At 47.9% G+C, this 16,915-nt stretch overlaps 1 protein-coding gene across 1 annotated transcript; it reads left to right on the forward strand.

The window, feature by feature from the left end:
* The first annotated feature begins 7,107 nt into the window (after positions 1-7,107).
* On the forward strand, positions 7,108-13,430 carry KRT4 (keratin 4). The gene is made up of 9 exons (XM_010600720.3): positions 7,108-7,593; positions 9,269-9,483; positions 10,437-10,497; positions 10,863-10,958; positions 11,525-11,689; positions 11,963-12,088; positions 12,515-12,735; positions 13,064-13,098; positions 13,207-13,430. The coding sequence occupies exons 1-9, from the start codon at positions 7,108-7,110 to the stop codon at positions 13,380-13,382; spliced, it is 1,581 nt and encodes a 526-aa protein (XP_010599022.1). The 3' UTR covers positions 13,383-13,430.
* Positions 13,431-16,915: the final 3,485 nt, after the last annotated feature.

Here is a 16,915-nt window from a genome sequence, read left to right on the forward strand (position 1 = left end):
TCCCTCATGGCCCTCCTTTCCTTGGCACTGGCTGCTCCTGGTTAATGTGGGAATAGACCGTCCTCGATGTCCTTTCCACTCTTTTAGCCTGCCTACTCAGTCCTCCTTAGAAGATCCCAGAAAAGCGGAAACTTCTGCCAGAGTTACAGGAATGTCAAACCAGTTGCTTTTGAATCAATTCCGACTCATGGCGACCCCATATGTGTCAAGAGTAGAACTGTGCTACATAGGGTTTTCAATGGCTGATTTTTTGGAAATAGATTGCCAGGCCTTTCTTCCATGATGCCTCTTGGGCTCAAATCTCTATCCTTTCGGTTAGCAGCTGAGCACGTTAACCACTTGCCCCACACAGAGACTGTGGGAATGGGGTTTTCTTTTCTTTTTTTTTTTTTTTATTGTGCTTTAAGGAAAGTTTATAGCTCAAGTTCGTTTCTTATACAAAAATTTATACACACATTGTTATGTGACCCTAGTTGCTTTCTCTATAATGTGACAGCACACTCTTCCTTTCTATCCTGGATTTCCTGTGTCCTTTCAACCAGCTCCTGTTCCTTTCTGCCTTCTCATCTTACCTCTGGACAGGAGTTGCCCATTTAGCCCGATGTCCACTTGAGCTAAGAAGCACACTCTTCACAAATATCGTTTTATGTCCTACAGTCCAGTCTAATCCACATCTAAAGAGTTGGCTTCGGGAGTGGTTTTAGTTCTGGGTTAACAGGGAGTCTGGGGGGCATGTCTTCTGGGGCTCCTCCAGTCTCAGTCAGACCATTAAGTCTGGTCTTTTTACTGGAATTTGAGTTCTGCACCCTACTTTTCTCCTGCTCCATCAGGGACTCTCTGTTGTGTTCCCTGCCTGGGAGGGGAGGATAGGATTTTGATGCAAACCTTAAGCCACAGTTTAGAAACACAAGGGCCTAGCACTTAGCAGAATCAGCTCCACCTCACCAACCTGGGTGGTCCCCAGCTGCAGAGGCCGTTCCTCTTACAGAGTGGGGCTTCTCTTCTCAGGCATCTGGGCTGGGGGCGGTAGATGGTGTGTAGACCACCCTCAAAGTGCAATACCTTATATGAATAATAGCTCATGCTTACCGAGCACTTCCTATGTGCCAGAGCTGCTGTCAGCCTTTAACTCCTGTAATCTTCACAATAGCCTGTGACATAAGTGCCATTTTCACGCCCCCCCCTCCACCCTTTGCAGATGAGGAGCCCTGGTGGTGCAGTGGTTAAGAGCTCGGCTGCTAACAAAAGGTCAGCAGTTCGACTCCATTAGCCATTCCCTGGAAACTCTATGGGGCAGTTCTACTCTGTCCTACAGGGTCGCTATGAGTTGGAATTGACTCAGTGACAATGGGTTTTTGCAGATGAGGAAATTGAGGCACAGAGTGGTTAAATAAGCAACTTACAGTCACACAACTAGTAAGTTGCAGAGCTTGGTTTGGAATACAAACCTGGTCTGGTTCAAGACCCCAAGTTCATAACCAATGGGATATATGGCTTGTATAGAAAAAAAACAAAAACAAAAACAAAAAACAACAAAAACCCCCAAACAAAAAAACAAACCCCCTGCCAAGGAGTCAATTCCAACTCCTGGCAACCCTATAGGATAGAGTGGGGCTGCCCCATACCCATCTCCAAGGCTGTAATCTTTATGAAAGCGAACTGCCACATCTTTTTCCCGCAGAGCCGCTGGTGGGTTCAAACCTCTGTCCTACCGACCTTTCTGTTAGCAGCCGAGCACTTAGCCTCTGGGCCACCAGGGCTCCTTTGTATGGAAAAAGACATAGAGAAGTAGGAGGGGTAGAGCTGGAAGGGACCTCAGAGGCAATCTTTTCATTTCATAGGTGAGAAAACTGAGGTCCAGAGAGAGGAAAAACTCGCCAAAAAGCCACAAAACACTAATGGCAGAGTTAAAAAAAAAAAAATCAGTTTTATTGAAATTAGATGTAGGGCTTAAAAATTATTAAAAACAGAGATAGTTTTAATAAAACTCAAAGATTACATCAGGGGCCAGGAGGACCCACTGGTATTAAATGTGTTACTTATAAATGCATGTTGAAGGTCAGGAATGGCCTGGGGCCAGGCGTTTCCACACTGAGTTCCTGAAGCATGAACACCCCATGGGCTGCATTTGGGGAGTCAGAGTGGAAGCCAGCAGGTGGGAGGGCTCATAGCCCCTCCTTAGAGCATCTCTCCTTTTATCTGTTTTTATAAATGGGTCTATGCACATGGTCTCAAGAATGGTTTTGCTGCTGAAACATATTGGGAAACCCCTGTTTGCACCTGCCAACGTGGGAGGCCGGGCGGAGGGGTGCTATCTCTACCCCTGGGAAAGGAGGGATCCTGCACACAGACCCCCACCCCACCTCTGAGGAGTCCCCGTCCTCTCACTGCCCTCTGGCCCCTTCCTGAAATGCTGACTGCTCCTTTACAGCAGAATCTCTGATCCCCAGGTTGGCTCTGGCTCCCTAAAGAGTGACTCAGACCCTGTGGGGCAACAAAGTCTGGGGTGACTGAACGAGGCGAAGGTATGGACCTGGCCAGGTAGGGCGTTTTCCTTACCACACGCCAGGTTTGGGACCAAGGGTGAAAAAAGTCCTCAGGTTCTCTGTAATCCCAGGGCTAAATTTGAGGCCTCTCCTCCCCAACCCAGAAAGCCCTAAGCAAATACACCCTGCTTCCCCTGTTCCCTACCCCTGTCAGGTGTTCATCTGTCTTTGACAAGATTAGGGACAGCTGCCAAGTGAGGAAGGGTCATGAAGGACAATAGCAAAAGCTGCAGGGGTTGTGGGGCCAACTTTCCTGTCGCTGCCAGGTAGAGTCATCCTGTTCAAGCCCTTGCCTGTGGCAGGCCCAGATAGGTGGCAGGGAACTTTCTCACTTTCAGGAAAAGAAACTCTTCTCTTTGTCTCTCTCACTCTAGGGGGTAAAATCTCTCTTATAGAAGTTCTTCCTTATGTTTACCTTCAGTTTCTTATGCTACAGTTTGGGGATTTCATGAACTTCTGGCAATTCTGATTTAATAATAAGGCCACAGACTATGGCTGTACACTAGAATTTTCTTTCTTTGGTTGTACGTTTATTTTTGGATTTGTAGTTAAACTAACTTGGATTTAGTTAATTGGAGAACACAGAATTGGCCCCTCAGGACAGTTTCATACCTTACTAGGTCCTTGTAAAGGACCAAAAACCAAACCGGTTGCTGTGGGGTCCATACCGACTCATGGTGACCACATGTATGTAAATATCAAACCCGTTTACCTTTGAGTCAAATCAAAATCGTGGTGACCCCGTGTGTTTCAGAGTAGAGCTGTGCTCCATAGGGTTTTCAATGGCTGTAATCTTATGGGAATACATTGCTGGACCTTTCTTTTGAGAAGCTGCTGGGTAGATTTGAGCTGCCAACCTTTTGGTTAGTAACCGAGCGCAAACCATCTGTGCCACCCAGGAACCCATGTAAAGCACCCACCCACCCACTGCCGTATAGTCGATTCTGACTAATAGCGACACCATAGGACAGAGTGAACTACCCCACAGGGTTTCCAACGCTGTACATCTTTACAGAAGTGGACTGCCTGCCCTATCTTTCTCCTGAGGAGCGGCTGGTGGGTTGGAACGAGTAACTTTTTGGTTAGTAGCCCAGTGCTTAACCACTGTGCTCCCAGGGCTCCTTCCGTGTAAAGGACAGGGCTGTGTAAATTAAACAGTCAATCATGTGATGAATGCAAGGACAGAAGGGAGCTGAGCCGCCTCTGCGGATCATGCAGCGTGCTAGCCAAGACCCCGTCACCGTTCCGGTGACTAATGGAGCTGTTTAAGAAAGGCGCCTCGCTCAGTGCCCAGTCCATGGGTGCTCTCTGAACGAGGATCTCTTCTAGGCAAGAAGCAGGGCAGCCTTTCCCTCATTTTACTTTGTGTCTCAGATACGACATTTCCGGGTTACCTGCATAGAGGAGCATCTCAGTTGTCGCCCTCATCCATGGTTTGGGAGCACAAGAGGCACAAAATAAGGTTGATTATACATACGCATGAGGAGCCCTGGTGGCACAGTGGTTAAAGAGCTTGGCGGCAAAACAAAGGGTTGGTGACCAAACCCACCAGCCGCTCCTCAGGGGAAAGATGTGGCAGTCTGCTTCCGTAAAGATTTATAGCCTTGGAAACCCTATGAGGCAGTTCTACTCTGTTCTATAGGGTTGCTGTGAGTCAGAATTGACTCGATGGCAGTGGATGGTGGTTGTATATATACACATCATCCTCCAGGAAACGCACCATCCTCTCTCCCCACTGTTTTCATCTTGTTTTATGCACTGGACACAGTTGGACACAACTCTAGGTTCAATGTACCACAAAACTTCCTCCTAGGATTGCAGCGCTGCAGCCTTTGCAGACAAGAAGCAATGAAAACATCTGAGCCCCCTTGGGGCTTCAACTCTGCTGAGGCACACCCTCCTCCTAACTCATAAAAGTCCCCAGTAAAAGCTTCAGTTCAGCTGGGAGAACGGCTCAGTGAGTGAGGTGTAAAGACAAAGACAGGGCATCCAGGGGTCTGAGCTCCAGGCCTCACTCAGGCAGGGCACTTGGTGAGCCCCCTACCTCTGCCTGGGGCAGGAAACTAGGTAGTAGGAACTTAGCTCCACATGCAGGTGGATCACAGGTCTCCTCTGCTCCAGCAGCTGCAGCCCCCAGGCTGAGAGCCCTGACTTGGTGCACCTTCACCTTCCTTCCCAGCCGTGTTCCCTCCTGGGGCCAGGGTGGAAACTGGTAGCTCCTGGGATGTCAGTGCCCTCGAAATCCCTTGATCTGAATAGTCCATTTAATCAGGTTTGCTCAGGTGCCCAATTCTGGATTGCCCTGCTACACAAATCACACCACTGACTTGATATCAGGCAGAACAGTATGGGTACGAAGTTTTACAGTGCAGAGCCTTTGGGACCACCCTGATGTGGGTTCAAGCCCTGGCTCCACCATATGCTACTTGTGACCCTTGGAGATACTTTATCTCTCTGAACTTCCAAGTCATCATTTGTAAGCAAAGCTAATGATGCCTACTGCATACAGCCTTTAAGAAGATTAAATGTAAAATACATGTGATGCAGTTAGCACAGTGCCTGGCACAAAGCTCGTGCTCAATAAATACATGTTGGATGGGTGAGTGAATGGCCAACCCCTTCCAATCAGGCAGATGGTCCTGGCTCTAGAATGCTCCCTTACCACAAGTGAGTCCTTGGGCTTTCTCCCTGGGCCCTTTGACGAGTTTGGGTTTCCTCCTGTGTTCAATGCCACAGGCCCTTACCACCTGGGCAGGGACAAGAGTAGCTCAGCAAAGGCTGAGGTAGATGGCAAAGAGGATGGGGTGCAGATCAGAGGTAGGAGTGAATGCAGATGGGGTAGGAGAGGGGAGAGAGAAGGAGTTGGCTGAGACGGAGAGGTCCAGCCAGCCCAGCCTTCTATACACCCTGTCCCTCAAGCCTGGAGCTACTGCCCACTTACTCTCTTTTCGAGCAGAGCCCCTGCGCTTTCCGTTTGTGTTGAGGGAGATGTTTATTTTTGCCGTTTTCATTCAGGCAGGGTCAGCTTGGGCCTCTGGGAATAATTTGGGCCCTGGCCACTGCTATTCCTTAGATTTAGGATCATTTCCAAAATCAAGGGTTCCTTCACGCAGGACTGAGTGTGGCCAGGAGAAGAGGGAAACGCCAATTCACCTATTTTCTCCTTGTAAACGTCAATGGCAAAGTCTGGGCAGGAAGAGAATGAAACCTACTGTGTGCCAGGCACTGTGCATACAGGTACTGTATGACCTACTATGTGATAAAGGTACATTGTCTCACTCTCAGCGAGGCAGGAGTCTCCATTTTATAGATGAGAGAATGGGTTCAGGGAAGTTAGGTGACCTGCCTAAGGCTGCACAGCTAGAACGTGGCAAGAGGTGAGATATGAACACAGCTCTGTTGCACTCAGTGGAGAAAGGAGTTAATTTAGGATGTACAATCAGGATTTTGCATTTAAAAGCATCACTCTGAGAAGAGGGCTATATATAGGTTTCATCAGCTGGCCAGAGGAGTTCCCAGCACCTAAAACATCATAAATCCTGCTCTGAATGCTGGAAAAACAGCGTTATGGAAAAACAGAATGTGCTTGGTGCCAGTGGAGCCAGGCAAACAGCTGGGCTGCAAATGGAGCAGGTGGGGGCACAGTTAGGACACCCTCAAAGCACGCTTAGCTAGAATCGTGTGGACACACGGTGAGCCCTGGGGGCCTGGGACAGAGTCAGGGTTTTAGTAGGGAGGGTTTTCTGCCTTTAGACTGTTTCCTTTTAGGCTGTCTTTCACTTTTGTGTATTCAGCATTCTGCACCATGCCTAGCACATAGTAAGTTCTCAATAATGGTGATGTTGAGATCTAGCTTTGGAAGGCTATATGTATACCTGGAGCCAATTGTGGGTCTGGAAGCATAATAGTGGCAATAATAGCATACATATGCCCAGCTTCCGAGAGTTTACAAAGCACTTCATTAATCGTTATTTCACTTTATCCTGAGGGGTGATGAAGGTAGACATTTGCATTATTCCCAATCTACGGATGATGCCACTGAGCTTGGGAGAATGACTTGCTGAAGGCTTGCAGAGCTGGTAAATGGCAGGCTGTGCACTTGAACCCAGGCCCTCTGGTTCCAAATTCTGTGGCATGAGAGAATGCGTGAAGCGTTGCCAGGTCTGGAGCAGGGAGGCCATCACGGGGCTGGTGAGATGGAGGTGCAGTGGGTGCCGGGCTTGTAGAACTGGGCCCAGGATAGGGCCCTCTGATCCAGAAGGCCCTGGGGCACCAGATCAGGTTCTCTTGGAGGGAAGTGTGATGGAATTCAGTAACCTGTGCCCTCCGAATGACTTCTGTAGGTGTGTTTAGGGACATGCTCAGTGAGTGCAAGAAGGATGGGCCAGTGCCAAAGGCCCAGCCCAGAGACGTTTCAAATGTTTCCCTTTATGCCCCTGTAACCAAGCCCTTCTGCTCCAACACATATATAAGAGACCAAGGCTGAAGGCTCCAGCATTCACTGGTCTGGTCCCTCTGGCTTCTCTCTGACACCTCCGAGCTCACCTGCTTCTCTCCAGCCATGGTCTCCAGACAGCAGTACATCCGAAGCGGGTCCCAGGGCTTTAGCAGTGGCTCAGCCATTGTGGGTGGGGGCAGAAGGGCTGCCTTCAGCTCCATCTCTGTGTCTGGGGGTGCAGGCCGCTGCTCCTCTGGGGGCTTTGGCAGCAGGAGCCTCTACAGCCTCGGGGGGAACAAGAGCACCTCCATCAGCGTGGCTGGGGGCCGGCAAGGCGCTGGCTTTGGGGGTGGAGTTTTCGGAGCTGGCAGCTTTGGTGCTGGTTTCGGTGCTGGCAGCTTTGGTGGTGGATTTGGAGGCTCCTTCAACAGTCGGGGTGGTCCTGGCTTTCCTGTCTGCCCCGCTGGGGGGATTCAAGAGGTCACCATCAACCAGAGTCTGCTGACCCCACTCCGCGTGGAGATTGATCCCGAGATTCAGAAGATTCGGACCGAGGAGCGGGAGCAGATCAAGACCCTCAACAACAAGTTTGCCTCCTTCATTGACAAGGTGAGCTGTCCCCTTGGCCAGGAAGTGTTGGTAGAAGCTAGTGTTCCAGAGCCCTGAGACCTCAGACCTGAGCCTGCCGAAGGCATTGGGAAAACACTGAACTTCTCTGGACCTCGGGTTTCCAGCTGTATAAGAGGAATCATTACTCTGAGTCTTCCTCTTTTGTCCCATGACTAGTGGGAAGATAACAGTCAAATGTTTGGAGTTTTCTGGATATGCTTCATGCTACTAGGCAAATCAACTTATCTTGCTCTGGTCACCCCAGCTATAAAGCAGGATCATTATATGCCTGCTTTTTCTCAGATTTTGGTTTTGGGAATAACACAATCAGCTTCAATAATAACGAAATGATCGACTCTTCTGTTCTTTGAGCAGAAGAACACCAAGCTGGTTTTTCACATAAGAGGGGCTTCAGTGAGGCATATGGGAAAGCCAGGACCACCCCGACCATTGAAGGAGTCCATCTGACTCCAATGGTGGATCTAGGTCTCATCGGGACCCTGCAAGGTCATCCCTTTCATCCCACTGCCTCTGGGCAAAATTTCCCTCTTCTGGGTCTGTTCAAAGAAATAAGGGGATGGGCCTCCTTTCATTTTGTAGCCCAACTTCCCTCTTCATGATAAGTGTAGAAATTCAGGTGCTTTAAGCTCAAGTACAGTCAAGTATGATGGAAGATAGTGGGCAGATCAGCTCCAGAGAGCTGAGTCACCCAAAAATCAGTGACGAAATGGATGAGCGGAGCACTTGTGGTTAAGGCTGTCCCTGTTCTCCATGCATCAATGTCTCAGTCCTCTTAAATGTATGGAGTAAGAACAAACAGTCTTGGGGTAGAATGAGTGGGAATATTTGCTCTTCTGCTAGGTTAAATGAGCCTATAGCAGTTTAAAGAGGCTTTATTGTGACTCTAGTGCCTATTGGTATGAAAGCAAGACTAAGGGTTTGGTGCCTCCTTACCTCGTTTCAGCTCATCCCCCCTTTGGGTCTAAACTGTGATTGGTCACCCTCACCTGCTTTCTTTTCAATTCTGAAGGACATAAAGTAGAAATGTCATGCTAAGCTGAGACCTTGGTTTACCTTTCCATAGAGGGAGGGAAAGTTCAAGGAAGTCCACTTGAATTCAACTGAGACTCAATTATATCTAGGACTTTGATCCTAAATATCTATACTCAATTGTGCACAGGCTCACAGGGGCACATCAGGTTCATTTATAAGTAAGCTTATTTAAACAATATCTTTAATGAATTTATCTTTCTTTTGCCTCAGGTCAGGATCACCTTGAATTCAATAACCCCCAGTTTGTGGTTGTTTCTCCTAGTTTTATTTATTATTTCATAATTTCATAGAAGTTCAATGTTTTCTCAAGTAACTCCTCCCATGGCCTTTGGATCCCTGTGGCTAGGAAGTTGTTTTTATGAATCATCGGGCTTTGGTGCTCTGTTTGTGTTCTGTTCTCCATAACCCACACGGCCCATTTGCTGCTATGGGGTCAGGCAGGAATGGGGCCACCATGTCGACCCTAGTGAATGGTGCCCTGGAGTTGTAACATGGTGGTTCTACTCAGGTGGCTCTTAGACTGCCTGTTGGCTTGGGTTGACTGGGTGAGTATTGGCCTTGACTGGTCCTCCTGCCAAAGCTTCAGGCCTTTATCAGTTGGCTGGTGCCTTTTTCAACATAGGTGCGGTTCTTAGAGCAACAGAACAAGGTCCTGGAGACCAAATGGAAACTCCTTCAGCAGCAGACGACCACCACATCCAGCAAAAACCTTGAGCCCTTCTTTGAGAGCTATCTTAGTGTCCTGAGGAAGCAGCTGGATGGCTTGATCAACGACAAAGGACGACTTCAGTCTGAACTGAAGGCTATGCAGGACAGTGTGGAGGACTTTAAGACCAAGTATGTGAGGAGAAGGGAAGGGATGATACTCAACACACAAATTTGCCTGGCCATGCCCCAGGCTCCCTAGGCTTCTCTCCAGAGGTTTAGAATTCCAGACTTTGAAGAGATCTCAAATTGCTCAGGAAGGGCTAGTCTATTTCCCTGCATCCTCATAGTCACACTTCAGTGGGGTAAGGTCTAATATCCTTAAGTTGTCCCAAACGAAAATGAGTAATAGATTCAGGAAGCTGGGTTTGCCATATAAAAATAAGTTCAGAAACCAATCCGATGAAAAGTAGTATAGCATGGTCAGAAGGATACAGGTTGTAGAGACAGGTAGACCTGGTTTGAATACTTGTCTACTTACTAGCTGTGTGATCTTACTAGCTGTTGCTTGACCTCTATGAGCCTCAGTTTTCTTCATCTTTAAATGTGAATAATATTCCTACTTTATAAGGTTGTGAAATTAATGAGATAGAGAAAGCACATAACATAGTGCTGGATATATAGTGAACAGTCAATACACAGTAGCTCTTATTATGCTCACTATGGCACGGGGCTGAGAAAATACCAACCCTCTCTCTCAATTTGCTCTCACACTAAGTGAAGGGTCTGGAGTGTTGGCAACAGTTCTGAGAATTTAATCTACCAAATGGCTGAAACAACAGCCCTTCAATGGAAATAAAATCAACGAGATCACTGTTGGTTCTCCTTACATCTTATCTCTTGAAAATAGTCTCTTTAAAGTTTGGTTTTCATGTCTTAGAATAAACCAGGGTCTAGACTGTCACCTTATACATAATAATTACTCAATAAGTGTAGGTTGAATGGATATCTGAATAAACACGAGAAAGGGTAGCCAATTACCAGGATATTTCCAAATAGCTAGATGTTTGAAAACAAGCAGCAAATATCGGGGAAACACTAGCTCACTGTGGGGCTTTTCTTTTTCTTCTTGTCCCCACTTCTAGGTATGAAGGTGAGATCAACAAACGCACAACTGCTGAGAATGACTTTGTTGTCCTTAAGAAGGTAAGAGATGAAGGGCTATAGGAAAGTGTTCTCAGGGTACCTCCTCTCTTTGGTAGTGGTCTTTGGCTTGAATTGTGGGTTTTGTTCATCTCTGCCTCATCTCCATCCCATTTGATGCTATCCAGGTTAATGCAGCCAAAATAAGTGGGTAACTGAACCAGGTTCTAAAGAATTAATGTTGGGAAGAAAGCCTATTTGAATAAGTAACTTCCATGTAGGCAGGTAGATTTAGGGGTAGAATATATCAAAAGGTTGATCCCTCATCACCTCACCTGGTTGCTGCTAAGAACATCTTTAGGTGTCACTTAAGATCCTCCCCCCACTGTAATCCCTGCATCTTATCTCCGATGGCCTCTTCTCTGCAGGATGTGGATGCTGCCTACATGAACAAGGTGGAACTGGAAGCCAAGGTGGAGGCCCTTAACGATGAGATCAATTTCCTGAGGGTCTTGTATGATGCGGTGAGGACTCCATCCTGCCCTCCTCCATTCAGGGAAAGGGAATCTTCTACCTTGGAGGCTGTTGGATGGAATTCACGGTTCTTTGAAAGGACCCCACCTCCCTTATGCCAGGGCAGTGGGTTCTTAGCAAGGTCATGGATAGGAAGGGTTAAAGTGAAAGATCCGACTGAGAGGTTCTCAGAGTCAGCTGGTGTCTTAGAAGTGATTAAATCTAAAAAGATTGCTCGGGGGTAGAATTCATTGCTGTCTAGCATTCCTCTGGTGAAATGGGTCCATTCCATTTCTTTCCGTCCAACATACTGAAAACTCACTCTATTAGACACGGACTGTCTTATGGTTTCCAGAGAGCAGCAAAGACTAGAGGAATTGATTTTTTGTCCTGAGATGTCACCAACCACTTGATTCCTAACTAGACCTTTACCCTCCTTGCCCCCACACACTGAAAATGCCAACTCTGCTCCCATCTGAGCCTGGGCATGGCCATTTCCATGACAATAGCAGATTTCTGGGGTCAGAGGTTAGGGAAGACTTTCCTGGGGGGTTGATGTGAGACATTTACCTTGCAGGAGCTGTCCCAGATGCAGACCCACTTCAGCGACACGTCTGTGGTGGTGTCCATGGACAACAACCGCTCTCTGGACCTGGACAGCATCATTGCTGAGGTCCGTGCTCAATATGAGGAGATCGCCCAGAAGAGCAAGGCTGAGGCCGAGGCCTTGTACCAGACCAAGGTGGGTGTTGGGGGTCTCTGAGGAGATGAGAGTGGTTTATAGGGCACTACTTTTGATGTCTGTGAGTATACAATTATCAGCTCAAGCACAAGAGAAGAAAAGTCAGAGATGAACTGATTCTTTCAGGTGTCACTGATCCTGGACTGATTTGAGACTACTTGATATTTTGTATTATCCTTGCCACCTGTAGCCATTTTCTCTGAGTCCACTGACTTGAGAATGGACTCTACCCAAACACCCCTGACCCTGTCTCCTGTGTCTCCCTGTGTATAGGTACAGCAGCTCCAGATTTCGGTTGACCAACATGGTGACAGCCTGAAAATCACAAAGAGTGAGATAGCAGAGCTCAACCGAATGATCCAGAGGCTGCGGGCAGAGATTGAGAACGTCAAGAAGCAGGTAAGTGTCGCCCCCTTTCAATCAAAATACAGGGCCAGAGGCTTAAAGCAGGTATCTCCATAGTAGACAAACGGATAATGTACCCAGCCATAAGACGCTGACCTTGTCTGCAGAGAATCTGTAGCTCTTTATGTAAGCTGTACCCAGATCTTTTCAGCAATATCCTAGATAAAAGGACATGACACCCCAGTAAGGTTTCTTGGCTGTTCTTCATTGGTTTTTGTGCATCTTGATCTAATCAGCCTAGTGGGTGCATTGGTGGGCTCTGGCTAGAGTGAGTTAAATGCATAAGAGCCAAGGAAGATGGGAACAGCACAGATTCTTGATATCTTAACCCAAAGAAATTTGCCCCAGGGAGAGGAGACAGGTGTAGAGGGCTTGGAGGCAGGACACTGAGGATTGTCTTTCCAATGCCCTTGTCTGTAGTGCCAGACTCTGCAGGCATCTGTGGCTGATGCAGAGCAGCGTGGGGAATTGGCCCTCAAAGACGCCTATAGCAAGCGGACAGAACTGGAGGCTGCTCTGCAGAAGGCCAAGGAGGAGCTGGCCCGGATGCTGCGAGAGTACCAGGAGCTCATGAGCGTGAAGCTGGCCCTGGACATTGAGATCGCCACCTACCGCAAACTGCTGGAGGGCGAGGAGTACAGGTGAGGGTGGTAGGACAGGAGGGCAACATGAAAAATGGGGCGAGGGTGGTCCTAGCTAGTTTGCACTTCTGCTGGGCCTTTGTTTCAGCGCCACAGTGGTACATTATGAATCAAGACAGTATAATAGGTTCACACTCAGGCCTTAAAATCTGGCTATTCAAGGGTGGGATAAGACTTCCTGGAAGGAAATAAGAGAAGGTGGCTGATGGAAATCAGAAGACTTGTAAACATAGTAAGCACACGTAGAAAGTGCTTGAGATGTGCGTATGGAGTGGAGCGTGGCTCTGGGCCCAGCTGTGACTCACTGCTCTCTCTCTTCCCCCCACAGAATGTCTGGAGAATGCCAGAGTGCAGTGAGCATCTGTAAGTACTTCTGCCCCTGTCATGGCTATTTGCTCATCTTGGTTTGGGCTGGGTCTCCCAGTTGTCACCACTGTTGGAATAACCTGTATCTTTTGCCTCTCTCTGCAGCCGTGGTCGGCGGTGGTGTCAGTGCTGGCAGCATTGGTGGAGGACTTAGCCTGAGCGGTGGCTTTGGCTCTGGCTCTGGCTCTGGAAGTGGCTTTGGGTTTGGTGGCGGAGTCAGTGGCAGCTCTGGCAGCAAGATCATCTCTACTACTACCCTGACCAAGAGATCCCACCGATAGAGGAGACGTTGTCCCTGCAATCCCCTGAGCCCAGCCAGTCCCAGTCCTGGTGTCTCTATGCTTCCTTCGCCCTGCCTTGACCCTCTCTCTAAGGCTGGTCTGACCACTATCATCTCCGCTGTCCCCTGGGAGCTCTTTATTCCTGGATGATCTTCTCTGCTGGGGCTTGGGCTCTGCCCTCTTGAAGTTTTGAGGCTTCTTCTCAATTTGGGCCTCGTGGCCCACCTGGAATGAGAGGAGCGTCAGCTGACTTGTCACCTCCTGTGGACAGAGGAGCTTCATCTCCAAATTACCAGGGTTACACATATCCCCTCACAGCCCAAAGCTGACTCCCACAAGATCCTGGATATCCCTCTACATCAGGACCAAACTCATTCTCCATCATCTGGCATCAACTGGTCCTGCAGGGTCAGGAGAAGAACCACTCAGTGTCCCATTGAACTCTTCTCATTCCCTCTATCCATCTTCTGGTGAATCTTCAATAAAACACTTTTGTCATTCATTCTGAGCAATTGTCTTTGTTTCCTGGGGAAAAGTCTCCAGAATCCTGTGTATCTAGATAATTCAGGTGAAAGTGGACACTGAGGCCAGAAGGATCTATCTATACAGAGTAAATTCATGAACTAATTTCTCAGGCCTCTACTTCTAAGGTACCCAGATCACTGAGGGAGACAAGCACAGTTTGGAGCCCAAGGGCTGCCGACAGAGCAGATGTACAGACTCAAGAGACAACCAACAACTATACAAAGGATGTCCGTCGTAGAGCAATTCTGGAGCATCCCCGGCATAAGGCTGAGCCTGGGATGAACCTTGAGGGAAGGACTCTAAGGCTGGCAGTGTAGAGATTTATGACAGGTATGAAGAAAAGGCAGTCAAGGGGGCTCCACTGACTGTAGAACAAGAGGTAGAGTGGAGAGTGTTTATTCTCAGTGTCTACCAAGGCCTTCCTATTTTCATTCAACTCCATGCATGGGGCTCAATCCCACTGGATAAATAAGGCTTTCTAGAAGCTGCTAGGAATCAACAAGGTAATGCTTGTTGGACGAGGAGTGAAAGCGTATGATTCTCATGGAGTGTTCCTGCTTGCTCCCCTCCCCATCTTCTCAACTGTGCTGAGGTTGTGTTTATGTTGCTGTTCCTGAGTGGTAGGAGCATGGGAGATGGGGAGGGAGGTGAGGCAGGTCTTGGAGCAGTGGAGGGTGAAGCTGACTGATTGAGGCCAGTTCTGAAAGTTCTGGTTGGTGAAATGCAGAATGGGGAAAGGACAGTCAGAGGCAGGGTCTAGTATAGCTTTGGATGTCACCCTGTTTCTATATGGGACCAATTCCAAAATGCTCCAAGCAGCATAATCTCTCTTTTCCAAAGAAAGACTGCATAGCTCCCCATCTGCTGTTGTGGCTACCCCATGCACATGGAATGAAATGCAGCCCTGTTCTGTGCCATCTCCGTGATTGGTTGCAGATTGGATCGTTGTGATCCAATAGGATTTTCATTGGCTGATTTTTGGAAGTAGATCAGCAGGCCTTTCTTCCTAGTCTGTCCTAGTCTGGAAAATCTGCTGGAATTTGCTCAGCATCAGAGCAACATGCAAGCTTCCACTGACAGATGGGTGGTGGGTGTGCATGACGTGCACTGGTGGGGAATCAAACCAGCGTCTCCTGTGTGGAAGATGAGAATTCTACCACCAAACCACCAATGCCCTCTCCCTATCCATTGCCTGACCTAAATCCCTCCCACAGCAGATGCAGAGCACATTCCTTCTTTCTTTCTTTTTTAAAATTTTATTGTGTTTTAAGTGAAAGTTTACAGTGCAAATTAGATTTCTCATTCAACAATTTTATGCACAAATTGGTTTGTGATATTAGTTGCAAACCCCAAATGTGTCAGTACTCTCCGTCTTTCCCTTTCTACCCTAGGTTCCTTGTGTTTATCTGTTCAGTTTTCCTGTCCCTTCCTGCCTTCTTGTCTTTGCTTTTGGGCAGATGTTGCCCATTTGGTCTCCTATATTTGATTGAACTAAGAATCATATTCCTCATGTGTGTTATTGTTTGTTTCATGGGCCTGATTAATCTGGCTAAAAGGTAGACTTTGGGAGTGGTTTCAGTTCTGAGTTAGCAGGGTGGCTGGGTTCCATAGTCTCGGGGGTTCCCCAGTCTCTGTCAGACCGGTAAGTCTGGTCTTTTTTATGAATTTTAATTTTGTTCTACATTTTTCTCCAGCTCTGCCTGGGACTTTCTGTTCTGATCCCTGTCAGAGTGGTCAGTGGTGGTAGCCGGGCACCATCTAGTTCTTCTGGGCTCAGGCTGGTGGAGGCTGTGGTTCATGTGGTTCATTAACCATTTGGACTGATATTTTCCTTGTGTCTTCGGTTTTCACTCTTCTTCTATCTGAACTTGATGGGACCAGTAGATGTATTTTAGAAGGTTGCTCACTAGCTTTTAAGACCCCTGATGCTACTCACTAAAGTAGGATGTAGAACACTTTTTTAATGAACTATGTTATGCCAATTGACCTAGATGTTCCCCGAGACCATGATCTCCTAGCCCTTAACCCTAGTAACTCGGTCACTGAAGGTGTTCGGGTGTGTCTAGGAAGCTTCTATTGCTTTGCCTTGGTCAGTTTGTTCTGACTTTCCCTATACTGTGTGTTGTCTTTCCCTTCACCAAAGTTAGCACTTGTCTACTATCTAGTTGGTGATTTCCTTTCCCCAACCCTCCTCTCCCTCATAACCATCAAACATTGTTTTTTCCTGTATGTAAACCTTTTCTTGGGCTTTTATAGTAGTGGTTTCATACACAGAACACATTCTTTCCCTTGGCTGCCCAACTGGTTCCAATCCCTCCAGCGTAGTACCCATGGGTCTTATTGTATAGGCAGGCACACAGTTTGCCCAAGGCCGCCCTGGCCCAGCCTCAGAGCTGCCCTGCCTTTGGGAAGCAGAAGCAGAGCAGCGAAGTGTTAATCTCTGGATGCTCTGCCAGGATCTGCCTCTCCCTGGGCTGATGGCTCTGTTCATCACCAGCTCAGCCCTAATCTTCCTTTTGTCTGAGGGCTTTCCTCTGCATGTGTCAGAACAGGAAGTCTCTGCAGCCAGTTAGGCTTTGACTTCTTCCCACCACTGCCCCCCTCCCTGGGGAAAAGGCTGAATTGGCTCTTTTCTGAGTTTCTAGGGTGGGGGAGGAGGAGTCAAGGGTTGCAGTTAGGGGTGGGGTTTCTCAACTTCAACCACCAGGAGGTTGAGAATGAGATGAGCCACTGTGAGAAGAAAAGGGGCAAGTTAGCATGTTTTTCACCCTTAACAAGGGAGGTGTGGGAGAAGCCAGCCACCTGGGTGGTACTGCTAGGTCTCTCTTAGAGCAACCTCAGTTGAATGCAATGATTTACACAGCAAAGTCCGGCTGTAGATTGTATAAATATGCGTGTGTCTTGGATAAACATGTTTGTATTCGCAGGTAAGCGGCTATGTGAGTGTTTTTGTGTTTTTCATTCACATAAGAAAACTCCTGTTTTACTTAAAAGAGGAAAAAAAAATC

The sequence above is a fragment of the Loxodonta africana genome, chromosome 4 (assembly GCF_030014295.1).
Source record: "Loxodonta africana isolate mLoxAfr1 chromosome 4, mLoxAfr1.hap2, whole genome shotgun sequence".
In the NCBI taxonomy this organism is placed as follows: Eukaryota; Metazoa; Chordata; class Mammalia; order Proboscidea; family Elephantidae; genus Loxodonta; species Loxodonta africana.

Excerpts from the sequence above, each read along its gene's own strand:
- KRT4 (XM_010600720.3), top strand. The coding sequence starts at position 7,108 with ATGGTCTCCAGACAGCAGTACATCCGAAGCGGGTCCCAGGGCTTTAGC. Across the intron at positions 11,690-11,962 it reads AGGCCTTGTACCAGACCAAG|GTACAGCAGCTCCAGATTTC; the intron begins GTGGGTGTTGGG and ends CCCTGTGTATAG. Across the intron at positions 13,099-13,206 it reads CCAGAGTGCAGTGAGCATCT|CCGTGGTCGGCGGTGGTGTC; the intron begins GTAAGTACTTCT and ends CTCTCTCTGCAG.